Source organism: Tachysurus vachellii, chromosome 17 (genome assembly GCF_030014155.1).
Source record: "Tachysurus vachellii isolate PV-2020 chromosome 17, HZAU_Pvac_v1, whole genome shotgun sequence".
NCBI lineage: Eukaryota > Metazoa > Chordata > Actinopteri > Siluriformes > Bagridae > Tachysurus > Tachysurus vachellii.
In genome coordinates this window covers 3,106,929-3,127,184 of record NC_083476.1, presented here as the reverse complement: position 1 = coordinate 3,127,184, position 20,256 = coordinate 3,106,929, and the positions used below count along the sequence as shown (strand labels likewise).

Below are 20,256 nucleotides of genomic sequence, written 5' to 3'. Positions count from 1 at the left end.
CTGGCAATTATCAATTAAACATTTTTTGCAATACACCACTAACTCCACAAGGTGTCGCCAAAATCAATTTATGCTTTACTGCACTTTCCATGCAATGCTAAAACACAATACTTTTTCCTTCTTTATTTTACATTGTCTTTTGAGTCAGTGTGAGGATTTTCACGCGGTACAGCAGTAGTTTGGTGTATAATTATAATGCTTTATTGTGAAAAATACACATTACTCTGTCGTTGCCTTTTTTTGCAGCCAATAATTACAAATGAAATAGTTTCCAGAGAATTAGTTCTGTTTTAAAAATCGACTTGACTAAAACTCTGTAGTCTGACTGTAGCCAAAGCAAATAAAAGCAAGGTTAAACATGGCACACTCCAGCACTTCTGGTTTGGTGTGTATGTTTAAGAGGTGCGTTCAGGTGCTCCAATCACGCGCATGTTTTTTAAATTATTTCTATACATAATACTGTCAACTTTATAATTGTAATCTATAGAGGACAGGATATAAAAAGGAAACGTTTTTTTTTTTTTACACAAAAGCGTAAGCATAAATCAATAATAAATAAGCATAACATACAAGCAGACAAAGCAATTAATAACATATACACTATAATTATTTATGTTAATGGAAGTTATTGTTTGTTAACTTTTTTTGTTAATTAAACTTTGTTAATATCCTGAGTTTCATTTTATAACCTTTTATAGCTTAAATATAATTTTTTTTTTAAATTGAGTTGTCTCGAATTAAAAAAAAAACTATTAAATATTATAGAATGAACAAAATTTTAATTTAGGATTCGTTTAATATACAAATAAATGGAATATAAGAAGATATATAATAATTATATAATAAGATATATAATTTCCCACTTAGGCAAATGAGCCTCGAGTGTGTGCGTTTGGTTGGCTGAAAGCAGCGCAGTCAGATTCAGCTCAAAACATTATCGGATTGAAAATCAGAGACACACACACACGCACACACACACACGCACACACACGCACACACTCACCATAGGGTTTATAACTGGAGTACACTGGCAAATTTGGCAAGGAAAGCAAGTGAGAGAGAAACAAAGGAAAATTTTCAAGGTAAGAAAGAAACGTTTATTTTAACCGTGAATATATCATGTTTAAAAAAAATAAAATAAAATAAAATCAATTTCAGTTGTTGTTATAGAATAAACCTATATAGTCTGTTATGTTAATGGAGTATGTGATCAACCTCAACTACAATAAGAACGCAAAACTTTGCATAGTCAGCATTTATTCGTGTGCGCAGTGAGTGTTTACTGTCTTTTAATCACCAATGGAGTTTGTAAGATACTTTAAATAAGGTTTAATAGACATTAAGATCATTTAAGAATAATTAAATAATAATATTAATAATAATAATAATAATAATAATAATAATAATAATAAATAAAAGATGCAGATAGATAATAAAAAGGCTGCTTGTTAAGTTCATCTAGGCAGAACAGTAAAGGGAAAAAACTTTAACAGATTTTATATATTATTCCTAATTATCTACAAAAAAAAAAAAAGTACAACCGTCTGGATGTCCGTAATTTCTAATAAAATGATTTTTCTTTAATTAACAACTTTTACAGTCTGTTTAAACATTTGGATTTATTTTTGTTCCCGAGAAATTATGCTAATTAAAAACAACACACAAAACAAGACCAAATCAAGATGCTTTAAAGAATAAAATAATAAATAAGCAAAAAGAAATAAATAAGCATTTGGCATTAATGTATTTTATTCCTGTCACAGCTTCACGATGCCTCGCTCGTTTTTGGTAAAAAGCAAAAAGTCCTCATCTTATAATGGGCATCGCTTCGTGGACTCGGATCCAAACATCAAAGAACCCAACACAGGTAAGATGGAGAAGGATGTTAATGCATTTAACACATGATTTAGGTGTAAATTTTAAATTCATTTTCTCATGATTGTCTGATCTGATCCGTGGTCTTCTGTGCGCCTCGTCAGTATTTGATGCCTACAAGACAAAACAACACAAAAAAATGATTGAAATCATTCTGCTGAAAGTGTGTGTGTGTGTGTGTGTGTGTGTGTGTGTGTGTGTGTGTGTGTGTGTGTGTGTGTTGGGGACTCTGGGATAACTGTGCGCGCCTCTTTTAACGGAACAGCTGGCATTGCGCAAGAGAAAATAAAGAGCAAAGTAACTGGTGGCTGCTTCCAATCAAAGTTTTCAAGTGCAGTCAATCTTTTCTTATTTGAGGTTATGATAATAGGACATTTCTATAAAATAAATCTAAACACACGGTGAATTCAAGCGACACTTAAGCATCTGCAGCATCATCACTACATCAACAGTGTCAGAAATAATGGCAGCAAACTCTTCATTTCCTTGTACTGTTGCCTGGGTGAGGAAATGCCTGTGATGACACCTTTTATTAGCTTTTAAGAAAAGTGATCCTTAAGATAACTTAAGTTTCCTGTTTCAGTTTGTTTTTGTTTTTTAAGTTGCCCAAATGCCCAAACTCAGTTTACAGTAACTTTTACAAAATTCCTCGTTATATATGTATATAGCTTAGAATTATCATATGCAAGAGGAGTTTAGCAAGACTCAGTACACACAGTACACACTTTAGTGCTATTATAATTTATGTTTCACCAGGAAATGTGCATGTTGTGTACATGTTAAGATTTATTCCTAAAAAACGATTAGGATCGAGTTGTGGATTGTACATTTTTATTTTATATAATACTGTATATTTACGTTTTCATGTAAAAGATGCATATCATATAAACAGTACAAAGTATGTACTCTTAAGGATAGCAACGCAGTAACAAGGACAGCAAATTTATTTATATATTATCCAAGATTGTGTGATGGAAATCCACAAGCTTAGAACTTTGTTTGGATAACTGTAGTGCGTCTAAGATAAATTAGGTATTCACCCTCACGAGCAGAGAATAACTCACTGTCTAAGCTCTAACTAATAATTTATCAGGGGTTTAGAGAAAGAAATCAACAATTATGATGCTCCAAGCAAAATCACACACTTGTGTTAACCAGAATCCAGGAAAACATGACTGGAATGGCCTGAATAAATACTCTTTTTTTTTATTATTATTTTTATAAAACACTTGATACAAGGTCTTATGCTTATCTCTGTAACATGAAGACACACATGCAAATTTGTTCCTTATCTTATGTACCAAATCAAGATCACTCATTAGTCACAAACCAAATTATTTCATTTTTTTTCAGTTCCAGAGCCTGCCCTATCAGAACCAAAGGAGCCAGACTCTCCCAAGAGGATGTCATTAGATTCCGTGACAAAACCTGTTCACACAGAACCCTACTCTTACGTGAAGCGTGAAAACAAACCAGAGTGTCCAATCCCGTTGCGCCCCGAGCAGTCAGTGACTGCTGGCCAGCCTTATTACATTTCTGGTAAGTGATGGAACTCACTCGGCATGTCTACGCAGGAGGGCCACCTGTTGATATCTCCATATCTAATTTTTGATCAGATATTTTGCTTTGGTCTGTTTTCTAACTGCGCTCGTTATAAAAGTGTTTATGTTGCATTCAGGTCATGCGGGTACCCGCCTTGGCTAAACAATCAGAGGTGTCACCAAACACAGACTTCTTTTTTTCTTCTCAGAGCCTCAGATGGCAGAATTCCCTCCTTACTATAAGCCATCTTATGCTTGGGAGACCTTGCGTTCTCCGTATAACTTTAGGCAGCTGGACTTCCACTCGACCATCCTACAGCACGCAAGTAACCTTTATGGGTCTGAATTCAAGCAAAGCCCAGAAGATCAACAGCCTCTGGATTGCAGCACACATTACTCACCTACCTCTGATACCTACCACTGCATCACCTGTGACAAGGTGAACTTAAGAGTGGTTCATTTTCAGGTTCTTTTGAATCTTAGCTGGTGATGTCAAACCAATATGTTTGACGATGATGTTAGATCAGACCCAACATAATGAATAATAAGGACTTTATATTCCTCTGGTCTCCTCCAGGTGTTCTCAACTCCTCATGGCCTGGAGGTCCACGTGAGACGCTCTCACAGTGGAACACGACCCTTTGGTTGTAGCATCTGCAGAAAAACCTTCGGTCATGCCGTCAGCTTAGAGCAACACATGAACATCCACTCTCAGGTAACAGCACAACTACTGTATGAGGGGGTTTGAAGGCTCTCTGATTAAGAAATACAAGCTTAACCTTCAGCACGCAAGGCTAAGCAAGTGTCTTAGTAAATGAGTTGTTCTGATTTTAAAAGGCTAGAGACCATATTTTCAATATATGCATAACAATAAGGTGTAAAATTGTACATATACAGTATATTCTTGATCATTTTGTAACCATCACAATTGGCACCATAAAAAAGGGTGCAGTTACAGCTATAGTTAATACATTCTCAAGAAGCATGGTCAGTAATATACAGCAATATCCAATTAAATCACCAATTAAATCTATTTCTCCATTTTCATAAGGATTGTTTTATCTATCCTTATGATATAATGTCAGATGTTCTTTTTTTCTTACATACGTTTTTTTAAGTGATCCTTAGCGATGTTATTTTGAATAATGGAAATGTAATGCAATGTTTTTTATTATGGTTCAAAAACCCTATTGCTAGACATTTTTACTCAGATGAAATGAACTTTTTCTATTGGTGGATCATTTTGATTCACTGTAGAAATAAATGCTTGAAAGAACTAACAATTATCTGCAAGTAAAATGAAACATGTAAAATTTTAAACCATAAAGGACACAAAAAAAACAATGTAATAAAGAGTAGTTAATGTTTATACTTTTGAAAGATATCATTTATTTATTGCAGTGTCATAGAAACAACCTTTATGTTTTTATTATATGATTTTGTAGATGTTCACGCAATTGTGATTCTACTGGGTTTTTATTTGTAAAACCAAATTTGTGGGGTTTTTTTAAAGGGGAAATGTTCTTCAGCATTTATTTATTATTATTTATTCATTACTTTATGCATCATTTGTCAGATTCTAATGTGGTTACAATTGAGTTTATTCTTATTTGTTATTGAGAAAATTATTTATTTAGTTGGTAGTTTGGAAAAAATTCTGTTCGGTGTCATAACTGATCTATATCCACTAAACTTGGTCATAAGAAATACGGTAGATTTCACTCTATAAAAGTAGTAAATAAGTAATAAATAAAGGAGAAATAATTGGCATGAGTCTAAATAAATGAGCAAATACTTAAGGTCACAGTGTCCTTGTTAGAACATCATGCTTTCTCTCAACGTCTGTGTAAAGATCCTCATAAGAAACATAGACGATTATAAAATAATAATTCTTCATTGGAAATTATTTGGGACCTTAAGAGGATATTCCAGCAAATTCAATCATAAAAATATAGTTCTATTTATTATACAAGGAAATTTGACTAATTTGTAATGTTTTTTAAACATGCGCACGAAAAGGAAAGAAGCTTCGAGTGCAAAATGTGCGGGAAGACGTTCAAACGTTCCTCCACCCTGTCCACACACCTGCTGATCCACTCGGACACCCGGCCGTACCCTTGCCAGTACTGCGGCAAGAGGTTCCATCAGAAATCTGACATGAAGAAACACACCTACATCCACACAGGTAAGCAAAGCGAGAGGCAGAGAAGAGACTCAATCAAAGAAACATCAAAGCTGTTTTGTTTCCCAGGAGCATGTTTCCAAGAGTAATATTTCAACAGATAAATCAAGAAAAGAAGCTAAACAAATGTGTGACTTGTTTGCATATCTGATCTGCTCAGGTCTTTGCCAGAGCTTCCTCTTTGGTGGCAGGCTGTATCGCTTCCAGTGAGGCCATGAAAATCTGGATTGCACGCAAATCTTTGTTTAGTGTTGATTTTAAGCAAGGATTTTAATTTCAGTCTTGTTTCCAATGCATCATTCTGTGTTTTTTTAATATAAACAAAATGACTAATGTTTTGTGTTTTGATGACTTGAACAGGTGAGAAACCGCACAAGTGCCAGGTGTGTGGCAAGGCGTTTAGCCAAAGCTCTAACCTCATCACACACAGCCGAAAACACACAGGATTCAAGCCTTTCGGTTGTGAGATCTGCTCCAAGGGCTTCCAGAGAAAAGTAGACCTTCGCAGACACCATGAGAGCCAACACGGCCTAAAATGACCCAGAGGGGAAGGTGGAGATCTGCCTGACATGAAGGCCAAGACTGTGAAAAATTCAATAAGAAAAGTACAACCGAGATGAGTCACGTGTTCCGTCCTCACAGACGGCGGGTACAAAGGGATAACAACATAGCTATTAACTGAAGTAATTATGTGTGTGCCATGTTGCTCTTTTAACACTTTTAAAGTAGGGCTGCTGGTAAATTTTGGCCCCTTGACAGGATCATTTATTCTTCATTTTGATCTGGGGCCCTTGAAAGCATTTAAAATAATGTTTAAGATTCTAATATTCACTGATATTACTACAGATACAGCTTTCATATATTATATTAATAATATTTATGTGACCTGTACTATTTATAAAATGTTATTTTCACACCTGTATCCAAACTGTGTGAATATTTTTTTTTTTTAAATCAAACCTGCCTCTAGTCAATCAAATGAAAACATTTGTAAATGTGTAACCTTGGAGTGATTTGGCAAATCAAAAGCAGAATGTCATATATGTATATGTTTAAATGTACAAGCTCCGTCTCTCTCTCTCTCTCTCTCTCTCTCTCTCTCTCTCTCTCTCCCCACCCCCCATCTCTCTCTTATCTAACAACTGAAATTGAAAAGAAAGACAAAAATTGGCCTGGAAAGCTAAGGTTGCGCCGAGTGTGTTTGTTTTCGTGTGTCCGCCCTGTTGAGGATCCGGATGCTCAGTTCCCGTTGGCTTTGCAGTCGTTGGTGAACTTTTTTTTTTTGCCAGAGGCAGTATGAAATCTCTGTGCACTAGAGTGTCATATAAATGTGTACCTGGAACTCTGGCATGCAAATCACTTGTCGAGCAGGTTTGTAAACTTCCAAGGGACTGAAAGAATGGACTTCACAGTCTAGTGAAAAAATAAGGAGAAAAAATTAACTTTAACGTAAATCCCATTACACACACACACACACATGAACACAAGCCAAGTGTTTAAACTTCCAGGATGACTCATGTAAAAGATTTACATACGTTGTATATTTTAGCAAACGGACAGCGTAAACAAGGGGATGAAAAAAAATCACCTGGGCTTTAGCTCTCTGAGAGCTCTGGATAAGACTGTTGGGTTAGCACAAGGGCTTTAGTCCCACTGTTAGAGAACTGTAAGAGAGAGATTTTGCAGACACTCCCGTCACTCCCATCAATCCTGCTTCAGCTGCTTTGACAAACAAATTCTTAATGACACCGCTACACACGCACAGGCTTTCTCAAACAAAAGAGACAGTTAGGAAAATCCCACATCAGCGTGATACTCTTTTTCAGACGCTCAATTTCCTTGTCATGGTTTGGACTGTTTATTTTAACAACTGCAATGAAACTATGATTTTTTTTAAATTGATTTAGCCTATATCTGAAGCTACTCCCCAAGAACCTTGTTCTTCAAACAACAATCCTAAAATGAAAATGAAATAAAATTCAGTATCTGATTTGTGTTGTGAAAATCATTGTTTGGGTTTTTAAAGAGGGTTTACTTTACTTATTTTTTTGCCAGTGTGAATGTTAGTGTCTGAAACAAAGCTTACACACGAGCAACAGAATTGATTTTTTGGAATGTTTTATATAATGATGATGATCAATATGGTGGATCTAACAAATGATCAGCTTGCAAGTGTTAATATAGTATCTATGTATTAGTCATACAGACTGGTTACTACTTTTCCTAGTTAAACCCCAGTATGTTTAAGGAAAATTTTGATATGATATATTTAGTTCATTTCCTTGTCAATATGACTTTAAATTGTTCACATGAAAGTCTAGCTAGATATCAAAGCTAGATATATCTGCATCCTGCATCATGTTTCCTGGCACTCGTTGTTTAGCTGCAGCGTTCGGGCAGTAGAATTGGATTTTAGGACTGTTTCGGTCTTTTGCCTTGTTGAAAGTTGCACTGACGTTGAAATACGAACACAATTATCTAGTCAGCCGTGCCCATGAGTCATTGTGTTGCAAAAGTGTGGCAGTAGAGCAGATAGAAGTAAAAAAGTTTCGTTTAATGTGAACCTCAGTGGCTTCTGTCCCCAGATGGACTGGTTTGTGTTTTATAAACTGATTTAGATTTTCTCTCTCAGTTTACACTCAACCGAAAATTCCAAGTGAGCAATAGCTTTGAAGAGAGAATCAGAGAAGAATAATCTCTTTGCAATCTTGCAGAGAAGAAAAGCATCTTTAATATAACACAATATAACAGCCATCGAGGTGGATGGGCTGCAACAACAGAAGACCACATCAGGATCTACTCCTGTCAGCAAGTCAGAACACTTTAGACAGAGTAGATAAAGCAGATTCATGTTCAGAATTCATGGAGCTGTCTGCAAAACAAGCACGGGAACTCTGTGGTGCAAATTTCTAAATCAAATTTATGCACCGGTGTTATGCAAGCACTCAAAGAACAGCTATTCAACTCCAACCTGAATCCTTAAACTTGGCACCAAGCTGTCGCCTGTAGACTATGGGAAGATCGGATTAAAAAAAATCAGTGTGCAAGGGAAAACTGACAATATGTCTTCTTTGGTAGTTGGTAAACAAATCTGTGGTGCCTATGCAAATGTCTGTTTTTTTTATTAACCCAGTACCAGGGTCTACAACCATACAGTTACACCTGCATCCTGGTGCAAACCCATAGATCAAATCAGAATGTCCCACAGGCAGCCAAGTGGAAGAATGTGACAAACCGTGTGGGTAATGTGTCAGTGCTCTTGTCTGGGGGGTTGGAAGGGAAATAAAAGGGGGCAGAAGCAAACATGTCTGTTACTTCCTTGCGTGTGTGTGTGTGTGTGTGTGTGTCAGGATCACACAGTATGTATAGTGACACGGTGAGCGTTGCATTAGGTGCCTTTGTAAATATTTGAATAAAACATTCAGGGATTATAGACATGGTCAGGTATGTAATGTATAATGTCAGACTGCTTTTCCCACCAGTTTAAATCTTTTGAAGACAATACAGCACTTTTGTGACTTTAGAAACCCTAAAGTGACAAACTTGAATCAGATCAGATGTGTCAATTGCTTTGGACATGGCAAAAGCGCCAGAACTGTTAAACCCTCAGGAAACAAGGGCGTAAATCAAAACATGGGGGAATAAAAAGAATAAACAACCTACAGCGTATGTCCTTGTTTAAGGGAGGCATATGTGCTCAGAAAATCCCCTCCGTAACTCAGAACCCACTTCTAACTAACCCAGGTTTATATACACACTTGTTTTATCCCCACACTGTTCAGTAAGGAATGAAGATCATGTGGATGTCATGAAGACCTGGGACATGGTTCCGTAAAGAGGACGACAGAGAGAAATAGGAGAGAGAGAGAGAAATTTGTTTAGCAAATGAGCCATATGCAAACTAGTCTGGCTAAGCTCCTGCTCAATGGGTGTATTTTGCTGAAGGCAGTGGAACAGGGTTGAGCGCTTATCAAGGACTATCGAGGATGAAATGAAACCTTTAAGGAAAGAAAAACTGTCACAGAACCGTATAGAAGTCTGTTATTACAGTAGGTGTGTAAGGATCATTAACTTTAAATCGTATTTAAAGAAGAAGTTTTGTTTGTCACATTACAGCACAAGGACATTTTTTTTCTTCACATAACCCTTTTCTTAGGGTCAGAAATGATACAGTTAACATCCTTGCTCAAGAGCTTAGCAGTGTTGAAGCTTGAACCTCAGACCTTCTGATCAGTAACTCAGACCCAGAATAACATTAACTGCAACGCACATTGCAACAAGTACTACAAGTAACATTCAACAACCTATATTTCACTTGTTTGATTTTTACACATTCATCCCAAACCTTCTCAAATATTTATTATTTAGTCGTGTTTGCCAGTTAGCTTTCCTGGGAACTAGCAGCTAAACACAGATTAGCCTGCAGCTGTTGTTGCTGATGGAAAACTTGTGAGCACAGAACAATCTCCAAGGATGTTACAACAGGATGTGATAATCACTGAGTGACTTGATTATTCTTAATATTTATCATCTTTAACATCTTTATAGCGCAACATAATCCTCTTTATAATCCTCAGTTTTAATTGGTCATAAAGTGTTGAATCATTTTTCCTAAATGCAGTACTTCCAGGAGAAGTTTAACACAAATCCATACAGCTGAACTTTTTCTAAATAAAACAACAACCTTTCCGAGAGTTTTTCTAGTTTAACTATTGAACTTACAAAATCCTAATGAACAATGTCCTCGTTTACACATCATACACCTTTTCCTGTTACTTGGGAATGGTAGATAACCAACACCTGTTTAGACCTTCCCAAGCTTCAGAGCCCAAGGCAAATGGATAACTGCTAGCTCCAGGAAAAAAAAAGCCTGTCAGCGTGTTTTATGAGTGGGGAGAAGTCACAGATAAAGTAAGTTTAGAGAGCCATGACAAGGCATGGTCAGAAAACCCACAGATTACAGAGAGGCATGGCAATAGATAAGAAGCAATCTTTATTTAAATCCAATGAGACGTGTCTGAAAAGAAGCATGGGAATAACCGAATGCAATTACTTCTAATTGTAGAAGATTTACATTTTATTTATTTATTTATTCCTCACTTGATTTCTGAATTTTGTACTCAGGAAACAAAGTGTCAGAAAGATCCGATGAAGCGTGTAGAGCTCAGTGGCGACTAATGTCTCTTTTTCTGGACACAGGAAATGTATACAGCTGGATGGAACTGGGGTGATATTACATGATTGACAGCTACGACACCAGCTTTTTCACTCCGTAAAAGGAAGCTCTGACAACTTTTAATAACCTTTGGGTGTTAAAACTACAATCAACAACCAACAACAGTATTTATATTGGATGATGAATAGAATTTATTAAAATAAATAAATAATGAAAAAGGCGAAACTCTGAACGAAGGACGAAGCCTAACAGTGAAATCTGGAGCGTGCAGGCCACAAGCAACAGGCCAGTCTGTGATGACGGGAGTGTTCTTATCTGGCCCGGGTCAGGCTCTAACGGTCTGAACCTTGTAGCTATGTTCAGGGAGGAGCTGTAGCCAGAGCACAGAGATAGAACTGTGAGTAAGAGTAATCAGAGAGCAACAGAGCTCCAGAGGACAGATCCTCCTCTCTTCACACACATACACACACACATAAACACTCACACCACAGATTGGCACAGCCCAGTTTTTATGCTTCCTCCATCAACAAGGCTGGCCTCCTTCTCCTCAGGCTTACATCAGCTAAATAAGAAGCAGGAGGAAGCCACAGCTCCTTATCTTAATCCATGAGCAAGAGCAAATTGATGGATGAATTGTGGCATGTCCAGAAATACATCCCTTATTTTCCTGTGTTTCTGGAATCAGCTGTCATGTGTTACACAAACACTTCACACATTTTCAACCAAAAATAAAGAAAAGAAAGAAAAAAAGAGGAAATATGGAGAAATGATAGGACAGATTTTTAGATTTTTAGTGTGAGAACTGAAACTAATGAATTAAAATTCTACACTATTCAATGAATTAAAATTCTACACTATACACTTCATTCAAATAAAGCGTTTACTTAAATATATTCTTAACTTTCTGGATTTTCTATTTTAATCACTGGTACAATGAAAAAATCTTTTTTTTTTAAAAAAAAAGGGATATATATTAAAATAACAAATTCAGTGTTTCAATATTAAATTAATTTTTATTTCAATTATTAAATAAAACATTTAACAAGTAAATATTTACACATATAGATTTATCTTCATCTGTTGTTTTTTTAGACTATTCTCTTTTCTATATTTTAAGTCTTTCAGCTCCGGGCAATCAACAAAACAATAAATAATCAACAATAACTTAGCAGGAGGGGGCACGGTGGCTTAGTGGTTAGCACGTTCGCCTCACACCTCCAAGGTTGGGGGTTCGATTCCAGCCTGCCTTGTGTGTGTGGAGTTTGCATGTTCTCCCCGTGCCTCGGGGGTTTCTTCCGGGTACTCCGGTTTCCTCCCCCGGTCCAAAGACATGCATGGTAGGTTGATTGACATCTCTGGAAAATTGTCTGTAGTGTGTGATTGCGTGAGTGAATGAGAGTGTGTGTGTGTGCCCTGCGATGGGTTGGCACTCCGTCCAGGGTGTATCCTGCCTTGATGCCGATGACGCCTGAGATTGGCACAGGCTCCCCGTGACCCGAGGTAGTTCGGATAAGCGCTAGAAAATGACTGAGTGAGAACTTAGCAGGATGTGGCCCACTAAGCTCCCAGTGGTGGAAAGCTGAAACTTGCAGCTTTACACTCTGACACTGGAGACTCCTTCCAAAACTGTTAAACAAAGCTTTCCTTACAGAAAACATCACCATGTCCATGATTAGAATTTTAAACAAATTTTTAAACATTTTTCTCTAAATAGTTTTCATTTGATATTATGTAGAGTGTCCCCATAGATGTCCATATTATTATAGCACTTGTTACTATGGAAACCAGGAAGGTGTTCAAACTATATAAAGCATGTATGTGGTAAACTCTGAAAAATGCTAGCAAAAAAATAGAAAATTGTTCCAAATAGAAAACAAATGTATTTCGTTAATAAAACAAAAAATATTTTATGTTTACATTCAATTTGAGGGATTGACTAATATTTATTAGTCAATATTAGTAAACCTGATAAGACACATTAAATTGAAATAAAATGGTATTTTAAGTGTAGTTAAATTCTCTTTAAACAGGAGTTTCGCTGTATATCTTAGCTTGTTTTTCTAATGTCATTTAATTATACACTAAATAGGATACGTATATTATATACGTCTCATTATATAGTAATTATACTTTTCTTTGTACTCACTTTCCCTATTTACAATTCAAACACTGAGTAAAAACAAACACCAAGCAACCAGCGCGTCTCCAATGCCCTCCTGTCACCCCTCTTCCCATTACAGTTCATTCTGCAGACATTCAAGGTACAATTTGTGATTATTAGAATTGTAATAAACATTTTTATAGCTCCCCCTTTTCAACCCAACCAACTCTATCCCTTCTGGGGAAACGTGAAAGCCTTTTGAGAGCCAATTCAGGGTCTCAAAAACCCTATACAGTATATATGCCAGATCCACTCCACCGCACAATTTCAAACCATTGTTTGAAACATTGACACAAACGTCATACAGAACCTTTAATGATTTGATTATTTTAAGTTAGTTATTTAAATCCCAAATATTAAGTTAGTCACTTAAATAAAAAGGTAATTAAATTTACAGCATTTGGCAAGTCAGTCTATGATTTAGGTTAATTTTTACAGTTTGTGGCCGATTTGTTTTTGTCACTGTCTAAGAGAGAAAGACAGAGAGAAAGAGAGAGAGAAAGAGAGAGAGAGAGAAAGAGAGAGAGAGAGAGAGAGAGAATAAGAGAGAGAGAGACCTCATTACTTAAGATGAAAATGAAATGTAAATATATACAACAGAAATATTCAATAAAGCAAAATTTCTGTTTTGCTTAATTTTTTTTTTTTATACAGATGATTTTTTCTTTGTTTGTAGAAAATCATTAGTAGAAAGAGTCTCCGTGAGGATTTGCTCAAATCTGATCTGATTGAAACTATACTGCCCCCATTTGGATGTGAAGAGAAATGGAAAAAAAAAAAAAAAAAACAGCAAATACGGAAAAAAACGTCAATTTGAAAACAATTTCAGACAAGAAATTTTCATAGATAAAGGAGGTTTTATTTACCATTTGTGTACAAACCGAGGCCGCAAACGCCTTCCAAACAGTTGAGTCTCTGGAGGGCAGTATTTTTTTTTTTTTTTTAATTCAGGACAACAGCAATATCAAGCAATTTTCAAGATCGTTGATGCTCGTCTTAGTCGCTGGCTGTCGAAGAAACTCCCATTATTATTATTTTTTAGATTATCCTTAATGGTAAAGATGTAAAGACAAACCAGAATAACAATGTACTGTTGTTGTATCGTCATACCCATAAAATTATGTCTCTTAAAATTATTACAGTCTTTTTGTTGTTGTTTTTTTAAATTTTTTTTTCCCCCAATGTATTAGACAATACGCAACTGTAGCATTATAACACTTAAAACAGTTTTAGAACAGGTGCCGCACTTCAGGACTGGATATAATGTGCTGATTTTCTTCAATTATAAAAACAGAGGTGTTTTTCTGTTGGTGATATTTCTGCTAAAGAGCAAAGCTTCCGGTCATAAACAATGAAAACAGCAGAATTTATTTTATAGCTCATGACGTTTTGCTTTATGTGAAGTGAATTTTTTTTTAATTCGGAGTAGCTAGAGTTAGTGTTTTTCCCAAATACTGGAAAAAGCGCAGAAAACAAATCCATTCTTATATAAGATATTTATTATACAGTACTTCCCCTCAATTCAAGTCTAGCTCTATATTTAAATTTCTTAAACATTTAACAACAAACAGCACAATAAATTCGGAAAAATCATAAATCTCAAGGGTGTAAGATTCTGCTCTCTGATCAATAAAACATTACAACGTCATGTTCGTTTAGTGCCTAAGGTCTACAAATAGAGATTACGCACTCAGATCTCCAAAATTCCTGTACTTTGTTTAAAACACATCTGTATGTAGACACAAATCTTGTAGGCAGCAGACTGAAGTTGGAAAACATTGACTGGCACGAACTTTATGTTCAGATGAGTATGAAGAAATTATTTAAAACAAAGGAAAAAAAATCTGTTTTACTATGAGTTCAAATACAAAAATCCTTTCACAAAATAAAAAAACAACAACACAGAAGCAAGAGTTCGGCTCACAATGAAACACTGAAACATTTCATTACCGTTTAAAAAATAATAAAAAATAAACATGCCTGCATGTTAAATAAAAGCAATGCATATTGAATTTTTTTTATTTATTTTTTTTTTTACCTGCATGCTTTATAACAGCTCAGAGACTGATATGAATATGAATGAAAGGAGGTGCTTGTTGGTGCTTCAGAACACAGTGTCGAAGATGACTGACATGTCACTGAGAGGATGAACGAAAAACAAATTCGAGGACAGAAGCAAAACACTGCGCATGTTTTCTTCCCCCATGACATTGCATGTACATATACAGCTACTTAGAGACCAAATGTAGCTTTATTACACTAAGACAGTGAGGCACTGCTGTATAATGAGAGGAAGAAAAAAAAAGACACAAATTCATGAAGGTCTCAGAAAAGGACACGGACATGGAGACGCCTCGCAAACGATCCTTCAGAAAGCGGACAGCGTATCCTCACATGAACGCGAAGGACGAGGACAAACACGTGGTCCCTGCATTCGTTCAGATACACTTAAATCAAACTCACCGGCTGTGTTTCAAAATAGCCTCCGAATCCCTGTTCCCTATTCCCTACAATCTGCAAAGTGCATTATGGGTATACTGTTCATCATTTGGACACGCTTCTATTATTTGCGTTGCATTATGAGATCTCAAGAGCACTCTAAAATATTCCCACAATGCTTTCGGATTACAAAAGAACAAAAAAAATAAAAATAGTGCGCAAAAAAAAGGCTGCAGGTCAAGACACAGTGACTATCTGTGGCTTTAAATGGAATGTGAACTAGGCAAAGTAAGTCAAAGGTTGCTTCAGTATTTATATATTAGTCTTACATACTATTAGATACTTCCTCATGAGTGATATCTTTAATGAACAGACAAGACAGCCTGTCGAAAAATAAATAAATAATAATTACACTAAAAGGAAATCCTACAACAAAAAAAAGGGAAAAAAAATGAATTATGTACATACATATTTCCACAAAATCCCTAAAGACAATCACATAATAATAATAATAATAATAATAATAATAATAATAATAATAATGCATATTGAACTGTCTACAGAATGTAACACTTTTTTAATTATGTTGAAACTATTGCTCACAATAGGCATGAGAGACAAAATTGTTATTAACGGAACAGAAACAGCACACAATAAAATTGACCGTTGTTCAGTGTTACGTTCTTTAAGCAGTTATCCCAGTGACTGAATTTTCTCTTTGACACAAAAGCACAAAACCGTCAAAGGTGCTCGTGTCTAATCGTCCCATATTGCTTTCAATGGTGCCTCAAGGTGACAACGTTCGATTTTTGGTCGACTTATATCTAAAATGTTTAATATCCTAACTTAAACACGATGACTAAAAAAGGGAGGGGGAAAGCCCTAGGTTAAAGCAAGCGTCTTGGAGCTTAACTAGCAGCGACACCAGCACACTGGAAATGAGCACGACTCAGGAATGATGCTGTGAGCACTATTTGACGGCAGCAGCAGAAACAGGGTTCGGGGCTAGTACTCAGGGAACAGAAATGAAGGATGAGGAGGAGGAGGAGGAGGAGGAGGAGGAGGCTCAAACCATGCTGGCTGATTGGAACGTGTGCAAGGATACAGGATACAAGGATACAGCACTGACCCACAGTCCACACAGTTCCCAGGACAGCAGAGGAAGCAGACCGGTGTACTAAAGTCCAGAAATCACTAAGCCGTGTCAGGAATGCTCCGGAAAGAGTGAGTATTTATGATCCATGTGAGTCGCCGGCACACTTCAGTGGTTTTGTGTAGACCTCAAGAGGGATTCTTGATATTCCTGCTAGTGTCCAGCAGGGGAATCTTTCTATCTATCCATCTCTCTCTCTCTCTCTCTCACACACACATTAGTCCATTTAATGGAGTTCATCTTGCTTCAGTGTGCTTTATTTTAGACCTCAGTGGAAAAGAGGATGCTCTGTCTCTTGCTGTCCGGTGTTGGAATAGTCTCCAGCTGAAGGAAGTACAGCAGAACTTGTACCTAATACAGAAACAGACCCATGTGTTAAATGTCTGCTCATCGAGAACATGCTCAACAGTGTATTCATCTAAAGCAATACCTGTGACATGACCTCGAGTGACCAGCTGTCTCCCATGGTGATGGGCTGCGTGGGGTTCGTGGGAATCTTGCTGTCTTTTTCTGCCGGTCGGAGAAGAGTTGGGCCGAACACCGTGGCCAGGTTGTGCAGAGACATCTTATTCACACTCTCCTTTTCAGCAATCCTGACACAAGACAGGATTTCATTCAAACATTATACCATATTGAACAAACAGTGGTCCTGCAAAAGAAATCCTGATTATGTCATAAAAGTCATTAGAGAGAAAAAGCCTAAAATACCCAGTGTGCATAACTTTTTTTTTTGTCCAGACAGCACACAAGCCGCCTCTGGGGACGTATTTCTATTTTTCTATATCGGCTAAGCTTTTTTTTTTTTTAAAAAAAAAAAAGCATAGAAAACCCTGTATCTAAGAAACCTCAAAAAAATCACATGCTTTGTCAATTTTAATGTTAACTCTAACGGAGTAGGCAGAGACAGTCAAAATGATTGACAGGTGAGTTTGGAATGTCATGGAGATTATTGCTCATATGAGTAATATCTCACTCACTCATCACTCATCTTCTACCGCTTATCTGAACTACCTCGGGTCACGGGGAGCCTGTGCCTATCTCAGGAGTCTTCGGGCATCAAGGCAGGATAGACCCTGGACGTGCCAACCCATTGCAGGGCACACACACACTCTCATTCACTCACGCAATCACACACTAGGGACAATTTTTCCAGAGATGCCAATCAACCTACCATGCATGTCTTTGGACCGGGGGAGGAAACCGGAGTACCCGGAGGAAACCCCCGAGGCACGGGGAGAACATGCAAACTCCACACACACAAGGCGGAGGCGGGAATCAAATCCCAATCCTGGAGGTGTGAGGCGAACGTGCTAACCACTAAGCCACCGTGCCCCCTTGAGTAATATCTCATTTTAAAAAATAGACAAAGATATATATATATATATATATATATATATATATATATATATATATATATATACAGTGAATTTTAGCTTTTCTACGAAAGGATACACACCTCAAGCAAGGTATTAAAATAATCAGCATTCATTTGGAGTGTTCCTACCTCTTCAGGTGATCCAGTAGAAAGAGGAATGTGACCAGGTTTGGTTCAGGAAGAGACAGCAACAGGTTGAGCATACAACTCTCTTTAGCCACACTGTCTGAGAGAGCTACACACACACACACACACCACACACACACTAATCAGCTCACATCTACTCCTGAAAGGTTTCTACAGATCTGCATTGGCATCACAATCTTACATGGTGGTAGTAAAGTATTATTTATAAGTTTATAAGATGTAAAAATACAACTAACCGATGCCTCCAGCAAAGTTAGGATAGAGCTCATCGGTAAAAAGCGGCTCTGGAAGCTCCCGGAAATAAAGCTTCAGAGTTCCAGCAATGGCGTTGACATCCATCTCACTCATCATCACTGAGACATCCTTGTTATCTGTGTGTTTAGAGAGATAGAGAGAGTGTAAGAGTGTGTTTGTGTAAGAGAGAAAGATTTATACACACATTTAAAAGACAACACCATGCAAAATAATACATAATGCAGCTTAAAAAAACACTTCAGCAGCCAATTGACTGTGAATTAAAGTAAAAACCAACAGCAGACATATGAAGTAAACCACAAGTGTGTATTTAGTACAGTTAGTCTGTGAGGATCTACTGGGACAATTCACTGCCAGACCACCAGAGGGAGTACTGGTAGGTGTTTTGTTTATAACTTGTTTTCATGTTGTGTTGGTGATTTCTCGCGTGTTTATCCATGTATTTGTTTGAGTGACGCCTTCACATTCATGTCTATGTTACGTCATGTTGTTAGTGTCGTTTTATTTTTTTTAAAAAAAGCAAGAAATCTTTTTTTACGGCATTTTTCGGATTCAATTCGCATGTCTGGCGGCGTCTCCACGCAGCTTTCACGATGAATCTACACTGTTTATACTCACTGGTGTCAAAGGCAGTTTTGAGAGCTTGGATGTCAGTGGCGACTCCTGAGACGCGGTAGATGCCGATCTCCTCCATTCCTCTTCTCTCAATCTCCTCTAGACACTGTCTGACAATGTATGGAACCTTCGAGCGCTCTCGTCTGAACGGGAAATACACGATTCAGTGCCGTTCGGAGCCATTTGAGCTACTGTTTTTCATTGCATGATGTCAAGTATATCAGCAATGAACTTATGAAAAAAAATATTATTCAATATTACAATATTCAAAACACGATAAACTGAAGCCTTTGCGACATTAAAATCTCTCTGAATATCCTGTGTATCCTCATGTGATGAGTGGACATCAACAGATCTGAGAACAGATCTAATTTCCATCCCATTAGCAGGCATTTTTAGCTCTGTACTAGATCCTGCTACTTTAATTTGCCTTTCAGTAAACAAAGTGTTTGTGTTGAGTGAGTTCACTCGAATCCTTTACTTACTTGGTCACTGTAGAGATCTTTACCCCGAACACTCCTGCCTGTTTACACGAGGACGTTCGCTTCAGGCTGAACTCTCTGCTTGTGAACTTCATAGACAGCTTCAACTCAATCTACATCACAAAAACAACACTGTTGGTGCACTTGCTATCAACTCATGAATAATGTATCTCCTCTAGTTTATACTCATTATAGACAGACAGACAGACAGACAGACAGACAGATACTTTATTGATCCCAGAGGAAGTTCAAGCATCCAGTAACAACTTACAGAGTAATAAGATTATCACAGTTGAGATATTTATTACATATTTATTACTTTACCTTTTTTTAGATTTAGATCCAGATTTTCCATTTTAAATTTGTATGTTTTTTTCTCTTTCATTTATTGTACGTTTGTGGATACTATAAAGTATCTATCTGTCTGTCTGTCTGTCTGTCTGTCTGTCTTGGCCAACTGACTATCTGATTCTCTGTCTCTTCATTCATTCAGCTGTCTGTCTGTCTGTCTGTCTGTCTTGGCCAACTGACTATATGTCTGTCTCTTCATTCATCTGTCTGTCTGTCTGTTTTTTCATTCATTCATTCATTCATTCATCCATCCATCCATCTATCTATCTATCTATCTATCTATCTATCTATCTATCTATCTATCTATCTATCTATCTATCTATCTGTCTGTCTGTCTCTTCATTCATCTATTGATCTATCTGTCTGTCTGTCTGTCTGTCAATCTATCTATCTGTCTGTCTGTCTGTCTCTTCATCCATCTATCTATCTATCTGTCTATCTATTTCTCTGCACTGAATCGATATTCTTTAGATTGTGAAGCGATGGCTGACTGTAGAACGTCGT

The 20,256-nt window shown here is 36.9% G+C and overlaps 2 protein-coding genes across 2 annotated transcripts in view; one reads left to right on the top strand and one right to left on the bottom strand.

Annotated features, from left to right (window-relative positions):
- Positions 1-942: 942 nt before the first annotated feature.
- Positions 943-7,588, top strand: gfi1b (growth factor independent 1B transcription repressor). Its single transcript, XM_060891384.1, has 7 exons — positions 943-1,082; positions 1,764-1,867; positions 3,229-3,414; positions 3,626-3,855; positions 3,994-4,131; positions 5,436-5,601; positions 5,959-7,588. Exons 2-7 carry the CDS (start codon positions 1,771-1,773, stop codon positions 6,135-6,137), a joined length of 996 nt encoding a protein of 331 aa, XP_060747367.1. The 5' UTR covers positions 943-1,082; positions 1,764-1,770; the 3' UTR covers positions 6,138-7,588.
- Positions 7,589-13,840: 6,252 nt separating this feature from the next.
- Positions 13,841-20,256, bottom strand: part of bcr (BCR activator of RhoGEF and GTPase) — a 62,506-nt gene continuing 56,090 nt past the window's right edge. Inside the window, exons 18-23 of the mRNA XM_060890852.1 lie at positions 19,405-19,514; positions 18,923-19,062; positions 18,286-18,420; positions 18,032-18,137; positions 16,958-17,120; positions 13,841-16,878 (exon numbers count right to left, since the gene is read on the bottom strand). Of these exons, the coding sequence (XP_060746835.1) occupies positions 16,789-16,878; positions 16,958-17,120; positions 18,032-18,137; positions 18,286-18,420; positions 18,923-19,062; positions 19,405-19,514 (744 nt within the window). The 3' untranslated portion in view covers positions 13,841-16,788. The remainder of the gene's footprint in view (positions 16,879-16,957; positions 17,121-18,031; positions 18,138-18,285; positions 18,421-18,922; positions 19,063-19,404; positions 19,515-20,256) is intronic.